General features: G+C 39.5%; 1 protein-coding gene across 1 annotated transcript in view; it reads left to right on the forward strand.

The window, feature by feature from the left end:
* The first annotated feature begins 6,208 nt into the window (after positions 1–6,208).
* Positions 6,209–24,232, forward strand: part of snrnp200 (small nuclear ribonucleoprotein 200 (U5)) — a 36,623-nt gene continuing 18,599 nt past the window's right edge. The window contains exons 1-20 of the mRNA XM_022670744.2: positions 6,209–6,477; positions 7,572–7,735; positions 7,816–7,987; positions 9,690–9,882; positions 10,459–10,514; positions 11,904–11,999; positions 13,885–14,037; positions 14,202–14,301; positions 15,808–15,944; positions 16,116–16,193; positions 17,406–17,579; positions 19,519–19,656; positions 19,773–19,928; positions 20,020–20,190; positions 20,294–20,487; positions 21,157–21,280; positions 21,374–21,523; positions 21,645–21,755; positions 21,860–21,991; positions 22,807–22,995. Coding sequence (XP_022526465.1) covers positions 6,433–6,477; positions 7,572–7,735; positions 7,816–7,987; positions 9,690–9,882; positions 10,459–10,514; positions 11,904–11,999; positions 13,885–14,037; positions 14,202–14,301; positions 15,808–15,944; positions 16,116–16,193; positions 17,406–17,579; positions 19,519–19,656; positions 19,773–19,928; positions 20,020–20,190; positions 20,294–20,487; positions 21,157–21,280; positions 21,374–21,523; positions 21,645–21,755; positions 21,860–21,991; positions 22,807–22,995 — 2,733 coding nt within the window. The 5' untranslated portion in view covers positions 6,209–6,432. The remainder of the gene's footprint in view (positions 6,478–7,571; positions 7,736–7,815; positions 7,988–9,689; positions 9,883–10,458; positions 10,515–11,903; positions 12,000–13,884; positions 14,038–14,201; positions 14,302–15,807; positions 15,945–16,115; positions 16,194–17,405; positions 17,580–19,518; positions 19,657–19,772; positions 19,929–20,019; positions 20,191–20,293; positions 20,488–21,156; positions 21,281–21,373; positions 21,524–21,644; positions 21,756–21,859; positions 21,992–22,806; positions 22,996–24,232) is intronic.

Below are 24,232 nucleotides of genomic sequence, written 5' to 3' on the forward strand. Positions count from 1 at the left end.
CACAGTCCCTTCTTCCACTGAGGGTTATATAGCCAAACCCTCGCCCCCACCGCCAACGGGTCCCCAAAGCAGCGCATGTCGTACGCACGCTTCTGCTTCTGTCCGGCAGCAGACTGGTTGGAGCGCGCTAGAAGGTGTGCTAATTCCAGCGAAGACATAAGGTCCGAGACAAAAGTGGGCGTGTCCGAAGCGTACCCGCCCCCGTCAGGAGGCGCCCCAAAAGCCAGGGAGACCGGCGTCCTCAGTTCGCGCCCGAACATAAGCAGAGCCGGCTAAATCCCGTCGTCTCCTGCACAGCGGAGCGACAGGCCAGCAGCACTACCGGCAGGTGCCTGTCCCAGTCACGCTGGTTCTTGTCCGACACCATGGCCAACTGCGCCGCCAGCGTGCGGTTAAAACGTTCCACCAGTCCGTCACTCTGCGGATGAAGGGGCGTCGTCCTGGTCTTATGGATTCCCAGGATGCGGCAGACCTCCGCCATGACCTCCAACTCGAAATTTCTCCCCTGGTCGCTGTGCAGTTCTTCCGGAACCCCGAATCTGCAAAAGAACTCCCGCACCAGGATTTCACTTCGTGAAATAGTCCATCGCCACCAGAACAAAGCGATTTCCAGAATCCGTCACCGGAAAGGGGCCCAGCACGTCCACGGCCACCCGCTCCATCGGGCTGCCGCACTGGTAAGGGTGAAGTGGGGCGCGGGGCGCCCTCGAGGGGCCCTTCTTGGCAGCACACACGTCACAGCAGTGCACGAAGAGTTCCACGTCGGTTCTACACCCAGGCCAATAGAAGCGTTGCCTCAGGCGCTTCAGAGTCTTGGTGACACCAAAGTGCCCAGCCCCAGGTGACCCATGAACTCCCCGTAGGACCGATCCCCTAAGCGCCCGCGGTACCACCACCTGATAAACGCGCCGCCCGTTCGCCGGATCCTCCCAGGTATGGCACAGCACGCCGTCGGACAAACTAAAACTAGCCCAGTTGTAGCGCAACGCCTTAGCAATCGGGCCCAGCGGCACCACCTCCCAGTTGGCCCTTGGGCTCGCGGAAACGCATGAGCCACTGTAGCGAGGCTACGCGCATTGCTAACGCCAGACGGTGCGGCCTCAGCCTGATGGGCTGGGCGTCACCCGTGTTTATGGAATGAACCACAGCGAAACTCGTGCGAAAACGGCCGATCAGTTCGCGCAAACGGAGTTGTTGGGGACCAGATAAACCCACACAACTGCGCTCCAGCATCTCCACTATCGGATCTACACTCAACCCCGCATCCAGCGGACCCTCTACCGTATCACGCACCGAATCACACACATTCCCTCCCACCAGTTCACTTACCCCTAACTCGTCGCGTATCTCTACGGGGAGTCCAGTCACCAGCACCGAGCTCCGACGCGTGAGAGCAGGTCCTTGCCCAGAATGCACGGGTCATTGATGCGTCCTACCCAGAACTGTTGTTGAAAGGGCTCCTTGCCGACATCAATCGTCAACTCCGTTAATCCTAGGAGACCTATAGGATCCCCGGTGACTGAAGAGAGAGCGATGCGCTGACAAACTCGGCCGCTACCTCCGTCGCTAGCTCGGGCCGTATCAGTGAGACTGACGAGCCCGTGTCCACCAGCGCGTTCACCGTCACTCCATTCAACGTGCATTTCAGGAAATAGCCGCTGAGTCCGGCAGTTCCGGAATCAGATCCCAAGGGTAAGCATAGCGTTCCTGGGGCCACCGTAACCCTCACTGGGTGGTCCCGGCTCCGTTTCCCGGCCGGCTGCAGTGCGCTCGCTTGTGGCCACGCCCCCCGCAGCGCTAGCACTCCAGTTGGGCATCAGACCGGCTCCAACCCCACCTCTGCGAATCACGGGCAACCGGCGACGCCCCCCACGGTCCAGGATGGCTTGAGAGGATGAGTTCGGACCGCTCCGCCACCTCCACCACGGACTCCAGGGTCTGCGGGTCGGCCAGCCTCACGTGTTTGCGCAGCTCGCTCAGCTCGAGGGCGCGCAGAAAGTGATCCAACGCGAGCCTCCTCTGGGCCGCTCGCGGAAACGTTGGGTAAGCTTGGCGGGTTAGCAGGGCCATCTCCGATGCCAGCACACCCAGTGTCTCTCCCTGCTGTCGGCGTCTGTCCGCCACTAGCATTTTGGCGGCTGCCTCCGACGGTTGGCGGCTGAAACGTGTTCTCAGCGCCCGCGTCAGTTCAGGCAGCTCGCAGCGGCACTCGGCACATCATCGCGCCGTCCGTTCCGCGAGTCGGCGCCGCTGTCCTTGCGCCATCCGCTCCGTGAGCCAGTGCCGCCGTCCTCGTGCCATCCGCTCTGGGAGTCAGCGCCGCCGTGCTCGCGCCATCCGCTCTGGGAGCCAGCGCCGCCGTGCTCGCGTCGTCCTCTCCCCGGCCACGACCTCCGAACAGCCCGCTGGCGCCGTCAGGTCCGAGTCCACTCCGCTGGAGAGCCTTGCCTCTAGTCCGTTGGTCCGCTGTCTTCCTCCTCAGCCGTTCGATTTCCCCTGCCAGCAGCTCAATATCTTCCAGCAGGGTCACTTCTGACACCAAATGTGGCGTGGAAGAGGAAGGAAGACCCGTGAGACTCATGCTGAATGCTCAACAGCTCCTTTATTGAACCGGCTTGCCACTCACTTACAGTCTTTAACAAGACTAGGAGAGCTAAAACCATAAACACAGAGCTCAAATAGCCAGAAGGCCACCAACCCAGCTGTGTGTCTCCCAGATGGCAGATCCAGAGTGGTGCCCACCCTCTCTGCATAACCCCTCCCAAGGGAGATGCCCCACCCCTGTCATCCTCGCACACAGGAGAACAGAAACATGACTGCAGGCAGCCACACACACAACCCAGAGCTGCCACAATATCCTGCAATTCCCGTGTTGGTGGGAATTTTATATAGGTGCATGCAAGAGGAAGCCTCAGAAATAAAGAGGAAAAAAAATAATGGGATCAAATTGCAAACTTAATGTTGTCTTAATGCATGCAGTTCTTTAAAAGAAGTGGCGCTGAAATAAAAAAATGGAATGACTTCTCAAGCTTAGCTAAAAGAAGGAGGACTGAGCTTAGGAGAGAGAGGTCAAAAAACGGTGGAGGGCAACTGCTGACAGTGCTCCTCACCTTAGAGGAGGAAAGGGTCTAGGGTATACTGGGGCCAACTGTAACAGAAGCAATATCTGGAGGGGTTATCTGCCTAAATAAACTTACAGCCACCTCACCCCAGCCTGCCTCTTCCGTCCTGCCTTCCCCCTGCTCCAGTACTCCCTCCTCTGCAGTGCCCTCACACACAGAGCCATCAATTACAGGAACACGTACAGGGCTCGATCAGAGGGGAACAGAAGGTCCAGTACTTGTAGGTGCAGTCAGGAATTAATTGCACTGGAAAAAAGGAGGCTTCAAAGACCAGGTCCAACTGTGAAACATGAAGACCTTTAGTAGCAGCGCGAAAGACCTGCAGCAGCGTAAGACACACCACAAGGAGCTACTCAGCATAAAGAATACTATGCTTCAAATTTAAGCCAAACAGCTGGAACTGGCTGAGGCTCAGTTTGGCCACCCTTTATTTCCGTGCCAATTTTATTCCCCTCAGCACAAGGTGCTTGTTCAAACACACACACACAAAAACACAAGCTTGATGTTTCTGCATAAGATGACTGTATGTTTCTAACACTAACTTCTAATTATGATCCAGACCCAAGCACAACAGAGGAGCTCCCTGATGTGTGAGACACCTTGTCGTTTATTGTGTGTGTGTATTTTACTTTGATTGTATTGATTCAATTAGCTTTTTTTCTTGTTGGTATAAAAATGCAATAAACAAATAAAAAAAAATAGCCCAACTCAAAAATGTTTTCCAGTGTATTTTAATAAAAACATAATAAAACAAATCTTTTACAAACTTAACTAGGCACATACTTTAAAGATAAATTAACATTCAAGAAAACACATTTTTTATAATTGTATTTAGACCATTCAATCCCTCTGGGTAAAGCTCCTCTCTCCTTTCTCCGGGCAGTTTAATCACACCATCCTCCTCTGTGTCCTCCTCGTCAATGTCCTCTGTATTACATCTTTAGGATGCCCAGAGCATGCTCCAGAACGCTGCGTGTCCTTCACATGTGCCCTGTTAAACCTCTCCTAGGACTCGTTTATGATCAAATATTGTCATCCTCAAGCCTTGAGCATCCATGGGGATGTTTTTCACATACATTCATTTGGCCTACACTAATGCTCATATTGTGTATAGTGTGCAAACTGCCACAATGACTTTCTCCCGAAAGCCTGTTCCACCACACCTCTTCCATGGCTGATGCTGGCATTCCTCTGCAGCTCATCTTCCCTTAGTGCACCATTATCACGTGCAGGAATAATGACAAAAGGAAAGTCATTAGAGATATATGCAGTGTTTTCCAAAAAGGTTATGCCAAAAACTGTTAAAACACAACAGACCTTATTCTCTTTTCACATTGAGTGGGCCATTTAATGTATTTTTTTGCCAGTAAACAGGTCAGTTCCAAAAGCCCCAGGACAAATTTATGAGCCGTTCCTTGGGACACATTGAATTTATCAGCAATTTTCTGAATGAAATTTTGATTTTCCATATACCATAGAAATATTAGAGCCTTCTTAACTACAGGAGCTTGGGCTGGACCTTTTTTAACACAAGAGTTTGCAGTTCTTTAAGTTCTTTAAGATAAAACTGTTTTCTGGCTAACTGTGTATGGCTTTGGAAGGTGTGGGTGTCCATGCTCAGCAGTAGAATCCATTCTGTACCAGTTATGGGATAAAAACATCACTTACCTAATGTGTGTCTTATTCACTTTATTGTTTTAGAGTAGGACAAAATAAACCTTTTTATGATAATGGACCAATAGTATAAACAAAGGAATTTTCCTAATGGCATCCATTTCTACTCGATTCGTAATTATTACCTCCAACTTCGTAAATAATATAATATAATATAATATGATATAATATAATACAATATAATACAATATAATATATACTACATAAATAATACTTATTTGAACCCTTTCTCCCTCAAAATTGTTGGTGTCTGATGTTTAAAGTGCTGAACTACAAGCCAAATCTATTTAAAGAAGTTACTCGTTAAATGTCTCATTCCATCGTTTTTTTAATTAATTTTAAAATGTCTAGTTGTAGGTGTCTAGTTGTAGGTGTTTCTATTTATCCCTGCTTTAGATCACTGAATTAGAGGTCTCTGAAGAAAGACAGGTTTTGGCTCTTGCTCATGAATATTCATACATGCAAATATATAACCTCTGATTGGCTAGCAGCACTGCAGAAGAGAACGCCTACCTGCTCCCACCCCCCCAGTCAATTTTACAGCTCTAACACTCAAAGGACAAAATGTTTTAAGGGGTTTTAATGAATTAAGCAATAAAACATGAGAGGGAGTGCTATAACGTGTAATATTGGCACTGCTTTACTGCGTTCGTAGGCCGAGGACAAGAAAATCTGATCTGTTGTGTTATAAAAACTTAAATTAAAACATTTCCATTGCTGCTCTGTTTGTAGCTGCGCTGTTTGGCTTGTAAGTGCTGCATCATTGCTTTGGTTATGGTGCATTACTGGCTAATAATGTCACTCATAGAAAGCCTCTCTTAGCCAATCACATCAAAGGGTCGGAACTAATTGTGGTATAATTGTCTTTAATTAACGATCAATCTTCAAGTATGAGTTAATAAAGTTCTTAATGTTTTAAAAACTTTTGTAAAATGTAAAAATTTGTTCATTTATACGCTCAAACTTTGTTGTGCTTGTTTTGTAGTATTACTTTTATAGCAATGTTAGGCCAAACATGAATCTGATATAAGAAAAGTAACACATCTAGTTACACAGGTGGTTTATTGTGTCAATAACCAATCAAATTGATTATCTCTGCTGTTCTGTATTAAACAAGGGATTAAAATATAACACTACATACATCTAATGCTTATAACTTTACCGAGTCACATAGGGTTGGTTGACTTTTAATAAAAAGTTGGTGTTTTTTATACACTATATTGGTCCATGTACAGGACCAGCGCATTCAATCCAATCTGTGCAGTTTTTAAAGGAACTTTGGAACTTTGGCGGCACCTGTCGGTTCTTTAGTGGAACTGCGCCTGAAAATAATCCGCATGCGCATTCCCTACTAACCTCCAATCCACCAGGGGGGGTAAAGTTACCATTCCGGAACCACCCGGAAACGGAACTGTTTGCGTGACATGCTGCGCGCGTCGTGCGTGCGTTGTGAGTCTTTTGTGCGGGAGAGCAGAAGCAGCAGAACCCGCAACTTTTCTTCTATACCGTACTGCTATCACCCGGCCCCGCAGCTTCCCGCAGCACCCCGCAGCTCCCCGCAGGCCTGTAGCTGTAGCTGTGTGAGCGGTTAGCCCGGGCTCTGAGGATTAGCCGGGGCTTACACTAGAGCTGCAGGATGGCGGATGTTACAGCGCGTAGTCTGCAGTATGAGTATAAAGCGGTGAGGACAGAAAAATACTACAGCTCCCTTACTCTACTACTCTCATACTGTTCCACTGTAACTGTTTCTCTGTTATTATCATACTCTGTTACACTCTTAATCTCACTGTTCCAGTCACTCGGTTACTCTCATATACTTACTGTTGCAGTTAACGTTACACTCTTACTGTTTCTCTCTTACTCTTATTCTCAAACTCTCTTACTGTTACACTCATACACTTACTGTCTCTGTTACTCTCATACACTTACTGTTACTGTTGCACTCTTACGGCTTCTCTGTTACTCTGTTATTATCATACTCTATTACTGTTACGTTGTTACACTCTAACTTTTACTCTCTTAATCTTACTGTTCCTCTGTTACTCTTATACACTTTCTGTTACAGTTACACCCTTACTGTTTCTCTATTGCCCTGTTGCTCTGTTACACCTTTACTCTATTACACTCATTGTTTCTCTCTCACTCTGTTACTACTGTTACTCTTATTGGTTCTCTCTGTTCTTCTGTTACACTCCTCTGTTTCTCTGTTTCTGTTACACTCTTCCTTTGTTGCTTTTACACAGTTGTTACTTTTACACAGTTAGTATTACTTTTACACTGTTACGGTTACTTTTACATTGTTACGGTTCTTATTTCTCTCTTTTAACGTTACACTGTGACTCTGTTACACTCCTACTCTATTGCTCTGTCACTGTTACACTCACGCTGTTACACTGTTACTGTTTCTCCTTCTTATTTTCTTACTCTGTTTGTTGTTACACTCTGACTCGTTTGTTACACTTGTTTGGCACACATTAATACTGTTACACTTACTCTTTATCTAATGCACTCAGTTACATTCGTACTGTATTACTATGTAACTTTCTTACTGTTACTGTTTTACACTCTTACTCTCACTGTTTCTCTCTTACTCTGCTACACTATGGTTCTGTCTTACACTGTTACTCTAACGCTTACTGTTTCTCTGTTACTCTTTCACTGCTACACTTACTGTTACTCTCTCAATCTGTTACTGTCTCACTCACTTTTACTGTTACTGTGTTACTCTCATACTGTTATTGAGTCTGTATCTCTGTCTCTCTGTTTGTGGTTCAGAACTCGAACTTGGTTTTGCAAGCTGATCGCTCTCTCATTGACCGCACTCGCCGAGATGAACCTACAGGCGAGGTGTTGTCTTTGGTTGGGAAACTGGAAGGGACCAAAATGGGAGACAAGAGTCAACGAACGAAGCCACAAATGTTGGAAGAAAGGAGGGCAAAGTACGTATTCTCCAAATTTGCATTAACATTACGTTTCTTTTGGTATTAGCCTTCTCATTTTTCCCCTCTTTGTGTTGTAGGAGAAGAAAGCGAGATGAAGACAGACATGACATTAACAAAATGAAAGGATTTACCCTGCTGTCAGAAGGAATTGATGAGATGGTGGGTATCGTATACAAGCCAAAGACCAAGGAGACCAGAGAAACGTATGAAATCCTCCTCAGCTTCATTCAGGCTGCTCTTGGAGACCAGGCAAGTTCAGTATTTGTTGTTTATAGTTAAAACTTTTTGAAAGTGTTTAACAGCATCAAAAATATAAGCACTCTGGGGAAAAAAAAATATTCCAACATTATATTATTAGATTAGTATGATTGTAGAATCAGGTCTGTAGTACTGTATTTGGGTTGTGGCTGTGTTCTTTTTAACGTGTTTGCTTAGCTAAGCTTTATTTTGTATTATTCAATACCGCGCTCAACTTAAAAGTGTCATTAACAGACACTGCTCATGTTAGTTTTACTTTGTACTGTGAATCATGTGTAGTTTCGTGCATATTAAATTTACCTGAGTTCTGATTTATTTCGTTATTCCATCCATGTTCTCTGCAGTGTGGCAATCATAGGGCCCTGTTAAGTGCACAGTCACCATTGTGTGTACAATACAAGTACCTAGTTATTAAGATTGTCACACTGCTTTTAGGTTTGTCGCTAGGGATCCTTGTAATGTTCAATTCAGGGCTTGTATGTTTCCTTAAAATCACAAGCTTGATTGAAACCCCACATTTTTTTAAGTAGAGCATTAAACTGAGCTTTTTAACTAAAATTCAGTGTTCTAGTGAAATCTGTTCAGAGTGATGCTAATGGATAGTGCAGCAAGGATGAATCATAGGTCTGCATATCTACACTTTTTTCCAATTTATTATGCAATATTCTCAGGTTTTCCTAAACGGTCAATGCAAATAACAGTCAGTATAGTTTCAAGTCATGACCCGTATTAATCAAATTTTATTGAACAAACCCAATGATGAGCTCTGGTTAGGGGAGACTGAATAGTGGGTTTATGCACCATAGCAAGCCTCTGATGGATTCTACACCTTGAGATTTGCGGGACTCCAGAGGCACCAGCAGCTTCAAATACCTTTTTGCTGGTTTGTAATGGCATTTTAGCAGCTGCTCTCATAATCCGATTAATTTGTCTGGCTGGAGCCTTCTTCATTTTGTCTTTATCTGTACAAACCCGTCTGTGCTCTGAATCAGCCACAAATCTCTTCACAGTACAATGATCATGCTTCAGTTTTTTGTGAAATGTTGAATGGCGTTGCAGTATTTCACACTTTTCAGCAGCAGAGATCTTTTTTCTTTCCTATATTGCTTGAAACCTGTGGCCTGCTTAATAATGTGGAACAGTGCATTTTGAGGTATATTTTTATGGTTTAAAAAATACTGTTTTCATTGGGAGGTTTGTTTAATACATTTGGATTTATACCTAACAGTTCATGATTAGTCATTTTCTTTGACCATTTAGGAAAATCTAGGAAAAATATCACTGCATAATAATTTGGAACACAGTGTATGATGATTGATGATTTCTCCTCCGAAAAGCGGTCATGTGCTGCACGGCCATGTAGTTTTTAAGTTGGCTGTGCAGCGATTGACAGATGCCACTCCTTAAATATTTGTATTCTTTTATCTACCCAGCCCCAACTGAACATACAGCGAGTGTCATTGCTATATTGTACTTTTTTCCTTGTCTGTGCAAGGTGGTGATCGTTTCTTTAGCACATAAAGACTGTCACCCGATTCGCAGATATTCCCTCTTATGAGGGTTAGTATTCATGTGGTTAAATCATTTTAAACATGGAGGTTTGAAGAATTGTGTATGTGTTAGAGTAACAAATTGACACATTTGCAGCCATTTATGTATGTTTCTGTGCACCCCCACCCCTCTTCATCCACAGCCAAGAGACATTCTGTGTGGTGCTGCAGATGAGGTGTTAGCTGTTCTTAAGAATGAGAAGATGAGGGATAAGGAAAGGAGGAGGGAAGTTGAGCAATTGCTTGGACCTACAGATGACACACGCTACCATGTCCTGGTCAACTTGGGCAAGAAGATCTCTGACTATGGAGGGGACAAAGAACTCCAAAATATGGGTAATTGTTGATATAGAAATAATGACTACAAACCTTTTAATTGTTGAATTTTATTAAGACATACATTTTTGTCTTAAACAGTAGAGAGAGAAAGAGGAAATACTTTATTAATCCTAAAGTAAATGTAGCCACTCAGTAGCTAAAAAGAATAGGATAAATACGCTCAGAAAAAGATTTTGTTGGCTTGTAGAAAATATCTATAATGCCATAAATAAAACTGCTATGTGTTAAACAATTCTTGTTTGGGGGGAAAAATGTTGATCTGTAACAAAAAATTAAAAAATGAAACAGGAATTCTGTAATTTAGAAATTGTTTATTACCGTGAAGCTAAAATGAAGCAAAAGGTTGGTTGAGGAATAGTAGAAATTTAAAATGGTAAAACTTTTCTCTTTACCAGGCTGTGGTGTACAAACATTTGTCAACATAATGTGCACATTTTTTGCACCTATTAATAAAAAAAGACATAGTAACTTTCAGTGTATCTTTTTTTTTTTAATTAAAGATTTCCTTGTGTTAATTATCTATTAATTATCTGTCTAACAAGCATTGTGATGTTTTCTTTCTCCTGAATACAGATGAAAACATAGATGAAACATATGGAGTAAATGTACAGTTTGAGTCTGATGAGGAGGTATGTATTCATTTATTTATTTATTCATTTATTTGTGTATACATTTTAAATCTCTGTATACTACAGCAGGGTTCCTGCTGGTCTTTAAAAATGTGAATGTCTTGAATCTGGGTTATTAAGGTCTTAAATTGTCTTAAATTTGCTGTAGGTATTACATTTTTAGATGGTGTGTTTAATGCCGGTGGGAAAGCACATATTAACATTGGCGGCAAGCTAGCTAACGTTGCCGGAGAGAGAACTAACATTAGCAACAAGTTAGCTAACAGTACCATGGAGGGAACTAAGGTTAGTGGAGAGCTAGCTATCGTTACCGGAAAGCTAGTTAATTTTAGCGGTGAACTAGCTAACGATACCAGGTAGAGAACTTTACATTACAGTAGTGGCAAGCCAGCTAAAATTAGTGGAAAAAGAACTAAGGTTACCTAAGAAATTATTTTGTGTCTTACATTATATTTATTGAGGTCTTAAAAAGGCCTTAAAAAGCATTACATTTGACTTAACAAAAAAAATTCTGACCCCTGTACACACTGTTGGTCCATTAATCACGAAATTCTGACAGTGGAAATAACTGGCTCATTTATATTGACCAAGATACAAAGTTTTTATGTGGCAATGATTTATAATTATGTGTAAAGACACCCTATTCAATAATATATATATTTTTATTTTTTTTACATTAATGTTAATGTGAGCTCTTCGACTTCATTTTAACATTTTTTTTTTGTTGGCAAAGTGCACAACAAATTTAATATAAATGCAAGAGAAAAGAAAACCCCACATTTATTTCTGTGTGTAAAGACTAGACAGGTGCAGTAGAAAGTTAAAAGTAATAACCTTTAATAAAAGTGTAAGCAAACAATTATACAAAAATACAATTATGCAGTTATTAGTCACACTATTCCTGAAATCACTCTCACTTTCAAATAAATGTAAGCTAATTTTTTTTTAGTTTTGAAGTTATACTGGGATGAGTAATCTTACTAAGTCATAAATGTGTATATTGACATCAATCGATTTATATATACATGTATAATATCAGCTTTTGGCTCTAATTGGTTTGTGCTCTGCAGCAAAGGTAAATCGTGCAATTGCTATTGATTTAGAATTTTTCCAAAAGGCCTTCCTGACTAGTGTGAATTTAGTGCTTACTCTGCTGAAGTCTGATATGAGCATCTTGAACTCTTCATTGTTTTGTTGATCAGTCTACTGAATGCTGTCAAAAAAAGTTTTTTCTTAGGAAGTGGTAATGTTTTTTTGTTTCAGTCAAAATTATGCACTAAATTCAATGATTTTCATGATGTCCATATATATGTATGATGTACACCTAATCTGCCTGTGTATCACACTTTATACCACTTTTTGCTATATCAAATTTAAAACTGTTTTCAGGAAGGTGATGAAGACCAGTATGGAGAGGTGCGGGAGGAAGGTTCTGATGACAGCGAGGGAGAGGAAGCAGATGTGGGTTGCACACTGTCTGCTAATGTAAGTAATTCAGCTGTACTCTGCTTATGATGACTGTGCGTGTTTTGCACAGAGAAAAGCAGAGTAAATTGTACACTGAACTTGGTGTTACATTTTGAGTGTTGTATGTGTGATTTAAACAATGCAGGGGCACCGTTTTCCCTCTAATTCAGCAGCATATCTAACACTGCTACAGTGGTGCTTTTAGAATTTTCTATAAATATAATCTAAAACCTATTCAGATTTTCCCACAAGTCCAAAGAGTGGAATAAGAACTTCATAGGCCTGCTGGTCTTAGGATATGTTTTTGTCTGAAATTTCATATGCATTTCTTCAGCTCTAAAGTGCCCCCTATAAACTCCATTATATGATCTAATCCCTGTCTGCTGTTGTTCTTGTCTAATACTCACTGATTGTGGTACATTCTTTACCCTGACAAACATATTTGCCATTGGGTTGTTCTTGCTCCACACTGCAGGGGGTCAGCCATGCTGGTATTTGTGCACCAATATGAAGTCATGTTCTCTGCATTATAAGTAAGGCCTTATGAGTTTGTTAAAAAGTGAATTTGGTTAACCACCACATTTAGTAAAAAAAAAAGAACACATCTGGGCCCAAGTTTCACTGGTTTCTTGGTAGAACCTGCACCATTGTTTGAGGGTCCTACGACCCTATGTTTAGAGCTGGGCGATAAGGCCCCCAAAAAAAAAAAAAAAAAATCGTTTTTAGCTTTTTTACAAAGAGAGAGACACTGTGGACGAGGTGAGTTGAAAAGGTGGTGAAAATTTAAACTCTGAGAAAATCGATTTTCATAAAAACACATCGTCCTTAACTGGAAATTCGAATTCAAAATCGATAAAATCGATTAATCGCCCAGCTCTACCTATATGTAGTTTCAGCTAGTATCAGCTGATCGGCGATTACATGTGTACTGAACAGCCAGTCGGATATCAGATTATCTGTAGCCCCTAGTGTTACTTTTTTAGTTTAGATTTAGACTATATCCGTATTTTCTGCACTATAAAGCACATTTAAAATACTTAACCATTCCCAAAAATTGTCAGTGCATTAGAAAATCCAGTGTGCCTTATGTATGAATTTTATCAGTCAGGTTGTAAGGAGCAGAAAAGCCACACCACTGAAATACAGCCTTATACAGGAGTTTCAGTTTAGTTCTCCAGCAGTATTAGCATTACCCGCTAAGCTCTAGCCATTTGTTCAGAGGTGAGTATTATCGGCCTGTAGTCTGCTGCTAATGCCAGCTAACATTGCTGAAGCATCATTAGCATTACCCGCTAACTGTGCTAGCCATTTGGCCATTAGGGTGGTAGATAGGTGGCTAATCCTTCAGCCTTAGTGTATATCTGGGAATCTAAGCTTACTGTAAATAAATGGAAGCACTGTACTCACCCAAATAAACAGTTTTCAGGAAGAGAAGTCTGTGAACATTAACATCCAGTGCTTGTTTGACTTGTCTGACTTGTCTGAACACGTGTTTTTTTTTTTTATATAAAGAATTACAGTTTTGTTTACTTGGCTATACAGGTCTTACCCCCCAGCGATGATGCCTGCTGTATAAGAAGGGAAACATGGCCACTCAAATGCCGCTTAAAATGCACCTTGTGTATAAAAATAGACGTTTATTGATTGTGCACCTTATAATTATAAAACAGTATTTTGTATTTCACCTGCATACCAATGTGACTTAGTACCTAAAATTTCCTACTTGCAGCATTTGGCATTTTTGCATTTTGACAACTTGACCATTAGATAAATAAATTAAATAATAATTAACTATTCTGTAGCACAATTGTTGGGAAGACAAAAGAAGATGAACAAGCCATCATGCCTTTTTTATTTATTTTTTTATTATTATTTTCTATTAAAACCTTTTTTTTTTCCTTAGTTGGGGACTGCAGGAGATGTGATGACGACCAAAAAGAAAGACCTTCACCCTAGAGACATTGATGCTTTTTGGCTTCAGAGGCAGCTCAGCCGTTTCTATGATGACGCTATTGTGTCTCAGAAGAAAGCTGATGAGGTTTTGGAGATTCTCAAGGTAAAGCTTTTATATTTATACTGTTCATAAGTTTGCTTAATCTTTGAGCTTCTTAAATGTTATTTAAAGGTGTTTCTGCCCCAATTTTTTAGGGGTAAGCAGGACTTTTCTTGAGTTGTTTTGTATCTGAATGGGTTTACTGACTTATCCTCGTCTTTTTGCAGACCGCTAGTGATGACCGAGAATGTGAGAATCAGTTGGTGCTTCTGCTGGGTTTTAATACCTTTGACTTCATTAAGGTGCTACGCCAGCACAGGCGCATGAGTAAGTGTACATTTCGCATTTTCTGTTATTCTTGAATGAGTATGGGTGAATAGAAACACCAAAACAGATACATCTAATATTGCAGGAAATTTTATGCACAATAAATATGTAGTGTACCAAACACCTTATGTACACCGGTGGACAAAATTGTTGGCATGCTTTTGCTAAAGAAAGAAAAGCCAGCAGTGCTCACTAAAATAACTTAAAACTGACAAAAATAACAAATGGAAAATTATGTGAAAATGTAAATTTGAACTTGCTTTGTAATTGTGGTGCAGCAATCGTTTTAAACAAACTAATGTAACTAAGCAAAAATCATGGTACCCATAGAAATGATTGAAAATCATTTTACCATAAGAACAGGTTAAGCTAAGTTGTGTCCTGTATTTAGAACAGTAGACAGTGTGCTGTTTGGTGGTGTTGTGTGTATCACACTGAACATGGAGCGCAGAAAGTTAAGGATACAGTTTCTAAGAAAAAGCCAATTATATACAAACCTGTTGAAGGTAAAGGCTATAACCTTCACCAAATAGCTTGGTGTACTCGTTGCTGCATTTGCATTTATTATTCAGAAGATTAAGGTCTACTGGACTGTAGCTAATTTCTCAGCATGTGGCCTCAAAAGGAAAATTGTAGAAATGCAAAATACAAAAGGTAACCAAACAGCCCAGAACAACTTGCAATGAGATTAAAGAAGATCTCCAAGGTCAAGTTACATTGGCGTCAAATCTACTAGTAAGACATTTTTGGAGCGAAATGTACTGCCCAGTCTCAAAAAGCCTGGTCTCAGGTCATGGGTCCTCCAATAGGATAGTGGCCCAAAAACACAACAAAAATATCTAACAGTGGCTAAGAGTTAAGCACTGGAGTGTTGTGAAATGACAAGTTTTCTATGAGTCCTTTTTGATGGAAGGAGATGAAACCTGCAGTCTGGAGAAGAAACTTTAGACCTGAGACATTTGGACCAGTATGTTCTCTAGGGGTGGGCCAGAATACCTGTGAATTTTAAATTTATTGTACAATAGTTTTCGTCCAGTTTCATTAGTTATTTTTTTACTGATTCTTTTGGACCACAATTAAAAACTAATGTCTATTTTTAATTAGTTGATTTTTTTAAAGTTATTTGTAAGTTTTAAGTTATTTTAGTGGTTCCTGTCTTTAACAGAATTTATGAAATTGTTTAATATAAGAGATGGATGTATAGCTAAACAGTGCCATAGTCCAGTGTTTAGAGTATCTGGGCAGTGGTGGTAGTTAGTGTAGTGTGGATTTGAGCTGGGTGGTAGTAAAGGGAAAGCAGCTGTATCTCCTTACAGATGATGGGTTACATATAATGTGACTAGGGCAGGAGGAGTAACTGATGCTGTGTGCTCTGCACAGCACTAGTTGGGGTCTTTAATGTCTTTTAATATATATTTTTTATGTTAATTGATTGTTTGGATGTATCCTTTTTTGTCCACACCAGAAGTTGACCTGTTCTTTCCACTTTGTTTTTCTCTGCTTTAGTCCTCTACTGCACCATGTTGGCCAGTGCACAAAGTGAAGCGGAAAAGGAGAAGATAATTGCCAAAATGGAAGCAGATCAAGACTTGTCCAAAGTTCTTTACCAGCTGCAGGAAACTGAAAAGGAAGACATTATTCGAGTGAGTGCACACAAGTGTATTTACCATTTGTATAGGACTTTGTTAATGCACTAAGTCTCTTATCCACATTTAAATGTTATATATATATATATATATATATATATATATTTATATATATATATATATATATATATATATATATATATAATAAAGTTGTACTTTTTTTTTTAGGAAGAAAGATCTCGCAGGGAAAGACTGAGAAAGTCTCGAGTGGATGATATGGAGTCTATGGACATTGATCGCTCAGAGGTACAGTACAGCATTCTTTGCTGATTGTCTACTGGATTGATGTAAGAAGTAATGTAAAAAGTAAAATTTAAAATTGATAATTTTTTAATACAGGGCCAAAGATAATTTATGTATTTTTAGTAAATTGTTCTAAAAGATTCTAAATGTCTCTCGACTTTCCGTAACTAGATAATTTTGTTATTCATGATTACGTACGGATGGCGGTTTCTCTGTATCCACTTCTCTGATTGATTGTTGCAGATTTCAGGTTCAGTTCAAGCAAGTTAATGGAAGGTGTTTGAATGTGTAATATTTAGGGATTTTTACTCAAAAACAGAGGACCAACTATTAAGCAGTAGCAAAGAAAAAAAAAAAAGTAGTGTCAAATCTAGATATCCAAGCAGAATTCTGTCTGATGCTTGTTGCTGGCAACCTAATTAGTTTTTTTTTATCAAATATTATGTGTGCCGTTTTTTTCCTGCTACAAATAGTGTTAATTTTGTATTTTAAAATTGTATATTTTAAAAAATATATATAAAGTATGCAGTACCAGTCAAACATTTGCACAAACTTTAAATTCAGTGTTATTTCACAAATTTAGAATTTTCTTCCTGTGTTTTGATGTTGCAGCCCTCAAATCTAGCTCTGTGGAGAAAAAAAAAATCTTCATCTTGTAAGGGTGGAAAAAAGTATCTATATCACAAAATCCAATAGTTCCCAATTGTGCTGCATTATCAATTTGTGGAATCAAATATAGATATTTCTATTGAAAAATAGATGCACACAACTCCCTAAGACTTAGACTTAGTTACTGCTTCATTACTTCAAGTGGTGGCTCTATAATTAGATAAATAGGGGGTAAACATGCAGTAAATCCGTACTTCCTGGTATTTACTTAATTAATAAGTATTTATCCTTTTTAGATGCTCTTTAGATGCTGTAAAGTATTGTAGAAAAATGTTTTGTAATATGTTGAGTATCATATAATCACAGTATTGTGATATCATTAGGGATCCATGCAGCCATGAGGCCCCCGATACCAACATGCGATATCTAGTGCACACTGCTGCACTAATAAACAGACACTAAATGTTTCTGACAGCCCTCAAATCTAAATTAAACATTCACTTTGATAGAGACAGTTTTTAAAGTTTGTTTGAAAAAAAGTAAAAGCTATGTAGTTAATATTTCCTCTAAATGATGACCCACTTGTTAACACTGTACTTTCTGCAGTCTGTGGCAGCACGACAGCTTCTCGATCTCGAGGATCTTGCCTTCACTCAAGGAAGCCACTTTATGGCCAACAAGCGCTGCCAGCTTCCTGACGGTTCCTTCCGTAAACAAAGAAAAGGCTACGAGGAGGTGCACGTACCTGCGCTTAAACCCAAGCCTTTTTCTGATGATGAGGTATGTGCTTTTTTTCCTTTATCCTGAGACTCATTCACCTTCCTTTTTTTTTGTAAACATCCATAGCATTTCCTTGATTTAAGACTGTTTTAGGAGGTAGCTAGGGACAAAAAGTTCTGTTTATTTTCGGTATGATCTTTGTTCAAAGAGAGCTTTTCTCTTTTTTTTTTATTTATTTTTTTATTTAATGACTTGACTTGATAATTATTGGCTTGTCGTACAATCAATGAACCCGTCTAATTAAGCTGATCTAGTTTTTGCCATTGTTTGTGTGTATTTAAGCAGAGATTTTTAACCAGGCGCGATTTTCTGTTCAAGATCTTTATTACCCTCCCCAGTAGTGTTCACAAGCAGAGATCGCACCCAGAGCAAGGACTGTAACTGTCCAAATAGATTAGGGGTGTTCCAATGTTTTGCGTTGAAGTCTTACCTGACGCACAGATATAGCAGCCAAATCCACTTTAATTGGTGGGGAAGGTTTTGCCTTTATCAAATAGTGTTTTTTAAAGTAACAATACACTCTTGACAGACACCACGTAGTTTAGTATCGCACAGAGTACATGTAGATGGTACCCTTGCTTTTCAAATGGTTGCAACCACGTTCTGAGGTAGGCCATGCAAAGTAAAATTTTACCTCACACATGCTAAGCCCAAAGAACTGGGTCTTCTGTTTAAGGGTGAGGGACTTGCATTCGCACCTGCGAGAGCGCACCCCTGTGCAGAGAGAGGGGCAGTGGTTCAGTGTTAGGCATTTGCACTATTTACGTTAAGCGTTGGCTTTGCAATGCGATGGTCCTAAGTGTCCTAAGTGCGGGGGGAGGCACAAAAACAGCTTTATGTGAAAACAACTTAACATGGCTTAATGTACTAAAACAATAAACAAGGAACAGCAAACTTAACTCTCTTAGTCTTCATTAATACTCTGTTAATGTACTGTTGTAAAGGTGAACCTGTACTCCCAAAATAAAGTAGTAACTAGTAGTTAAAAGTAAGTAGTAGCTTTGTTTAATAAGTTTTTTTATAAGTTTTAAGTATTTGTTAGGTTGTTTGGCTTTGGGGAATTTGATATCTAGGGGCCTAAATTTAAACAAACATTGTAATTATTCTAAGGACATGACTTTGTAATATATTACAATTATAATTGATCAATAAAATTATACGGACTGTGATAATAAGAGAACTGTCTAGACACACTAACAAAACCATAAAATACATGAAATAGAGTGCACTTGCTACAGCTATGTCCACAAGCTTTAACCTGTATGTGTATCTTGGTGCTGTTTTAGTACATTTAATCCACTTTAAGCTTATTGTAGGTTTCAATGTTCAAATGTATTACTTTTATTTTGGAGTTACGAATTATGTTTACAGTAGTATTTTTTTTTTTTCCTGCACAAAGCATATGGAGTTATAAAAGCAGTTGTACAGACCGATTTAAACGACGGCTCTTCCTCTGTGAATCTTTCTCTAGATCTTCCTGCAGTGTAGCGGTCAGATTTATTTAGCTGCGTACGAACTGACCGCACATGGCTTCTGTTTAATACACTGTGTAATTAAAATAGCCAAAGCGAGATACGCATGAAAAACGCTTATAAAAATAAATAAGGCAAATTCTCTTGAGCTCTCAGCCTACGTCTAGTTTCATCATTCCTCCTACATCGTTACTGTGATCATAAAGAGTAGTTTTTAAATATAATGTAACCTTTCTTAGTATATATATTTAGCTACCCTTCTAGTTTTAAACACTTTATTTGCTGTAAAACTAAGCTCAAAAGCCACAAACGCAGATTGATCTGCAGGTTACTTCAAATTTTCTTCGGAAAATGCACTTAATATTTTAACTCTGTTTCCATTTGGGATGTATATTTACACTCCTCTTTTTCATTTTCCTGTGATCTTTGAACAAAGTTTTATGTTTTCATTGTTTTCATTGCATTAGACTCTTGTGGCTGTTGAGAAGATGCCGAAATACGCCCAGGCTGCATTTGAAGGGTTCAAAACATTGAACCGCATTCAGAGCAAACTGTTCAAAACTACTATGGAGACAGATGGGAACCTGTTGGTTTGCGCTCCCACTGTAAGTGCATAAAATGATTATTATTATAATATATATATATATATATATTTTTTTTTAATAATTGGTTGTTAGTCTCTTGTTTCTATACATAACTCTGTTCTGTTTGCAATGCTTAGGGAGCTGGTAAAACCAATGTTGCTCTGATGGCCATGCTCAGAGAGATTGGCAAGCATATCAACATGGATGGCACCATTAATGTGGATGATTTCAAAATCATCTACATTGCTCCTATGCGTTCACTGGTACAGGAAATGGTGGGCAGCTTTGGCAAGGTAAGAGGTTCAAGTGACCCTGATTAATTTGGTTAACTTTGTTACTCTGTTGCTTGCTTTCTGATGTCTTTTTGTGTGTCTGTCTCTAAAGCGTTTGGCCAGTTATGGGATCACAGTGTCTGAGCTGACTGGTGATCACCAGCTCTGCAAGGAGGAGATCAATGCCACGCAGATCATTGTGTGTACACCTGAGAAATGGGACATCATCACCCGCAAGGGAGGGGAGCGCACATACACTCAGCTAGTGCGCCTCATCATTATTGTAAGTAGCCTGAAAAAATTACATTATTATGAAGTTGTCACATACTAATAGATTCGTACATTGATTTTTCTATATTGTGATATTGATTTTAATGCCTCTTTAGGATGAGATTCACTTGCTACATGATGACCGTGGACCAGTATTGGAATCTCTCATTGCTCGCACCATCCGAAACGTGGAGCTCACCCAAGAGGAGGTGCGCCTTATTGGCCTCAGTGCCACGCTGCCGAACTATGAAGATGTGGCCACATGTCTCCGTGTGGACCCTGCTAAGGGCCTGTTCTACTTTGACAACAGGTGAGTGTCTGTCTGTCTGTCTCTCTGTCTGTTTGTCTGTCTGTAAGGGCTGCAGCTATGGACTATTTTAGTAGTTGACTAATCTGACGGTTTATTTTTTTGATTAGTCGATTAATCACCATCATTTTTTGTCATGACCTTTATTTGTACTTCGCACTGGCGAGGCTCCTAATCCAGTGTATATTTTGCTTCACATTTACTGTTAAATGTTTATTATCCGCTGGAAGTTTAATTACTGCAGAGAGCTGCTGAGGTGAGTTTAAACAGGATTCACTCCTTCATTAACATTAAAAACATTAGATAAACTAAAGTTAGCTGGATAAGTGTTGGGAAGATGCTGTACTCGGTCCAATCCTTTAAAATTAAGTTATATGTTATAGTAACTACAGACTTTATTAAAAAAAAAAAAAAAACACCATCTTCTCATAGACAAACAATAAAAAGTTACTATAAAAAAAAACAAAAAAAATAAAAAGTTACTATAACATAATTTTAATTTAGTGGACAAAGGTCAATTACGTCGACCAATCGTTGTAGCTCTACAGTCTGTATAAAACAAATGTACTGTTTATCACTGATGATGATTAAGACACATTTAATATGTACAACTTGGTTAATTTCTTATTTATTAACCCCCACTGCCTTTTTCTTTTAAACCTGTGTGTTTAGTTTCCGCCCTGTGCCACTGGAGCAGACGTACGTGGGAATCACAGAGAAAAAGGCAATCAAACGCTTTCAAATCATGAATGAAATCGTCTATGAGAAGATCATGGAGCATGCAGGAAAGAACCAGGTAACAACAAAACACAATTTACCAATTATCTGCTCACTGCCCAAAACTCCTTTTAATGTTATTAATCTTAAATGTGTTCTCTTTGACTCTCAGGTTCTGGTATTTGTACACTCGCGTAAGGAGACTGGAAAGACCGCGAGGGCAATAAGGGATATGTGTCTGGAGAAAGATACTCTGGGGCTGTTCCTTCGTGAGGGTTCTGCTTCCACTGAGGTCCTGAGGACAGAGGCAGAGCAGTGCAAGGTCAGTGCCAGAGATCGTTACATGCATTACAGCAACAGACTGTAGATAAATGCTCAGTTTATGCTGGTTAAGGTATAGTTCATCACACGCTGCTTGTTTTGTTTTCTCGTTAATTGTGCAGAATCTGGAGCTAAAAGATCTCTTGCCGTATGGTTTTGCCATCCATCACGCTGGCATGACCAGAGTAGACAGAACTCTGGTGGAAGATCTGTTTGCTGATCGTCATATTCAGGTGCAGTATTTTTTTTTTTTTGTATTTGTGGATAGATTGGTCCACGTTTAGGGCTGTTTCATTCATAATAATTGTTCACCCATGCATTATTATTAATATTACAGGTACTGGTGTCTACTGCCACATTGGCCTGGGGAGTAAACTTGCCTGCCCACACTGTCATCATCAAAGGCACTCAGGTGTACAGTCCAGAGAAAGGAAGGTGGACTGAGCTGGGAGCTCTGGACATTCTGCAGGTTAGACTGTGAGCTGTTTGAGCGGATTGTGCAGAAATGCTTTAAACATAGTTTTTGCAGTACCAATATTTCAGTACCTAGTATAATATTATAATATTGCTATAACAATATTTTTGGCAGTATGACTAAACATTTAAACAAATAAAATATTTCAAGAGTACACTACTGCAACAAAATTAAAATTAAACTTTATTATTACTTTATTTAATATTATTGCTTACAATAATATGTAATACCCCTAATTCAGATTTTCACAAGATGGTCACAGAAGTCAGTCATCCAACATGTCAGCATTTAAGTCCACAGCTGCATTCACATATTGTGATGTTAATAACTACGAGTTTAAGTAAACTATAACTGTAATCCACTATATCAAACCACAGAACCTACTCAGCACAGTGATGTGCATTTATTCATTATGTCAGCTCAGAATAACAGTTAGCTTTGCCAGTTAGCCATTAGCCATTGATGCTAATCAGTTATTGTGGGCTTTATAATGAAAGCCCTCAAGCCAGGTCATATTGATGTAAATATGTATACTAAAATTATAAAGAATGTTCATTTTTTTTATTTGGACAGTTTTATTTTATTTGGGCTAAGTAATATTTTATGGTAAAATATCTCAAATCTACCAATATTTGTATTTCATTTTAAACATTTTAAGTAGGGCTGATATGTTATTACAGACCAACATTTTAGCTATTAATCTAAACATATTTGAACTTGGTTGCTTTTTATGACCTTATTTGAGTAGTCTGTAATCTTCTGCAACTAACATATATTTTAACTTGTGCTGTGAACTTTTTGAATCATAGATGCTTGGGCGCGCTGGCCGACCGCAGTATGATACAAAAGGAGAGGGCATTTTGATCACGTCCCATGGAGAGCTGCAGTATTACTTGTCTCTGCTCAACCAGCAGCTGCCTATAGAAAGCCAGATGGTGGGGAAACTTCCCGACATGCTCAATGCTGAGGTGGTGCTGGGCAATGTTCAGAATGTGAAGGTAAGGTCTCCATATATGGTGCCTGTAATAATTAACTTTTACTTATTGTATCTGCTTATGTAGTCGGGGTTTGTATGGTCATGAAAACCTAGAAAGGAAATGGATTTTGAGAATAGGAATTTCAATAAGTTTTGGAAAAAAAAAATACTTAGATTTTTGGAAGTCAAGGAACTTTGCTCTACAAATCTTTGTGTTTCCGTGCATTGACTGAGAAAAGCTTGCTAGTTGACTGTGTGGGGGTCCTATTTTTTTTTTTTTTGGATAACTTTCCTCTAATGTAAATCAACCATTTTGTTATTTTTATCAGTGTAATTATTAATTTATTTCTAAGGTAAAAAAAAAAATGTTTATCTTTAAATTGTGGAAACTTAATCTTTAATACAAAGAGGAGAAAAAATAAGACACAATCTAGGTGTCAAATGTTGTAGGGTCTACAAGAAATCTAATCGCTGGTGTCTTATATAAATTAGCCATTTAGGCTGGATCTGATTTGATTTTGTCAGTTTGAATTCTTAATAAATAAGTATGTTTTTCCACGATAAAAAAAACGTAAACATAATGCCACTCTTCAGTATGAGAGGACTCAGTAGACAACTATTTTATTAGTGATTATTTTAAGTCAATGTACTGGTTCTTCTGCTATACCGGTATTAGTTTTTCATGTACTGCCATACCATAGCATTGCTTAAAACAGGCAAATGATATATGTTTAGTGAGTGGCCTGCCCTTAGTACACAAAATCATCATTTGCAAGTTTCTGTTCATTGCTTGACTTCGAGGTTCAATAAATAAAGGAAATAGCAAAGAAGGAATTAAGCACCGATGTCCAGTTCTCTCTTCCTGCCTAGATAAGTTTGAATGCTCCCTGTGTATTTTAATTTCAATTTTACAGTCCACTACCTTTACCCTTTTCCAACTAAAAGAGGAAAATAATATATTCTTATATAGGTTGAGTGTGGTGAGGAGTAATGAATATTATAATCCTTTCCAGGTGGATATGTCTCCTTCCAGGTCTAATAATCCTAGGTTATTTATTAATTGTATTCATTTTCTTGAGTATTTACTCCAGAGGAAAGCAGATTTGGATACAGATTGATACATTTTTGGGTCTAGAGTAGCATGCAAATTTGTCCACCAATGGTTTGAATTGAGTTACTGTAAGTGATTTCAGTGAGTATAATTCATTTAAAATGCATAAAGTTAAAGATATCTTTAAAATATAATTGTGCCTGTATAA

The sequence above is a fragment of the Astyanax mexicanus genome, chromosome 12, assembly GCF_023375975.1.
Source record: "Astyanax mexicanus isolate ESR-SI-001 chromosome 12, AstMex3_surface, whole genome shotgun sequence".
NCBI classification, from domain to species: domain Eukaryota; kingdom Metazoa; phylum Chordata; class Actinopteri; order Characiformes; family Acestrorhamphidae; genus Astyanax; species Astyanax mexicanus.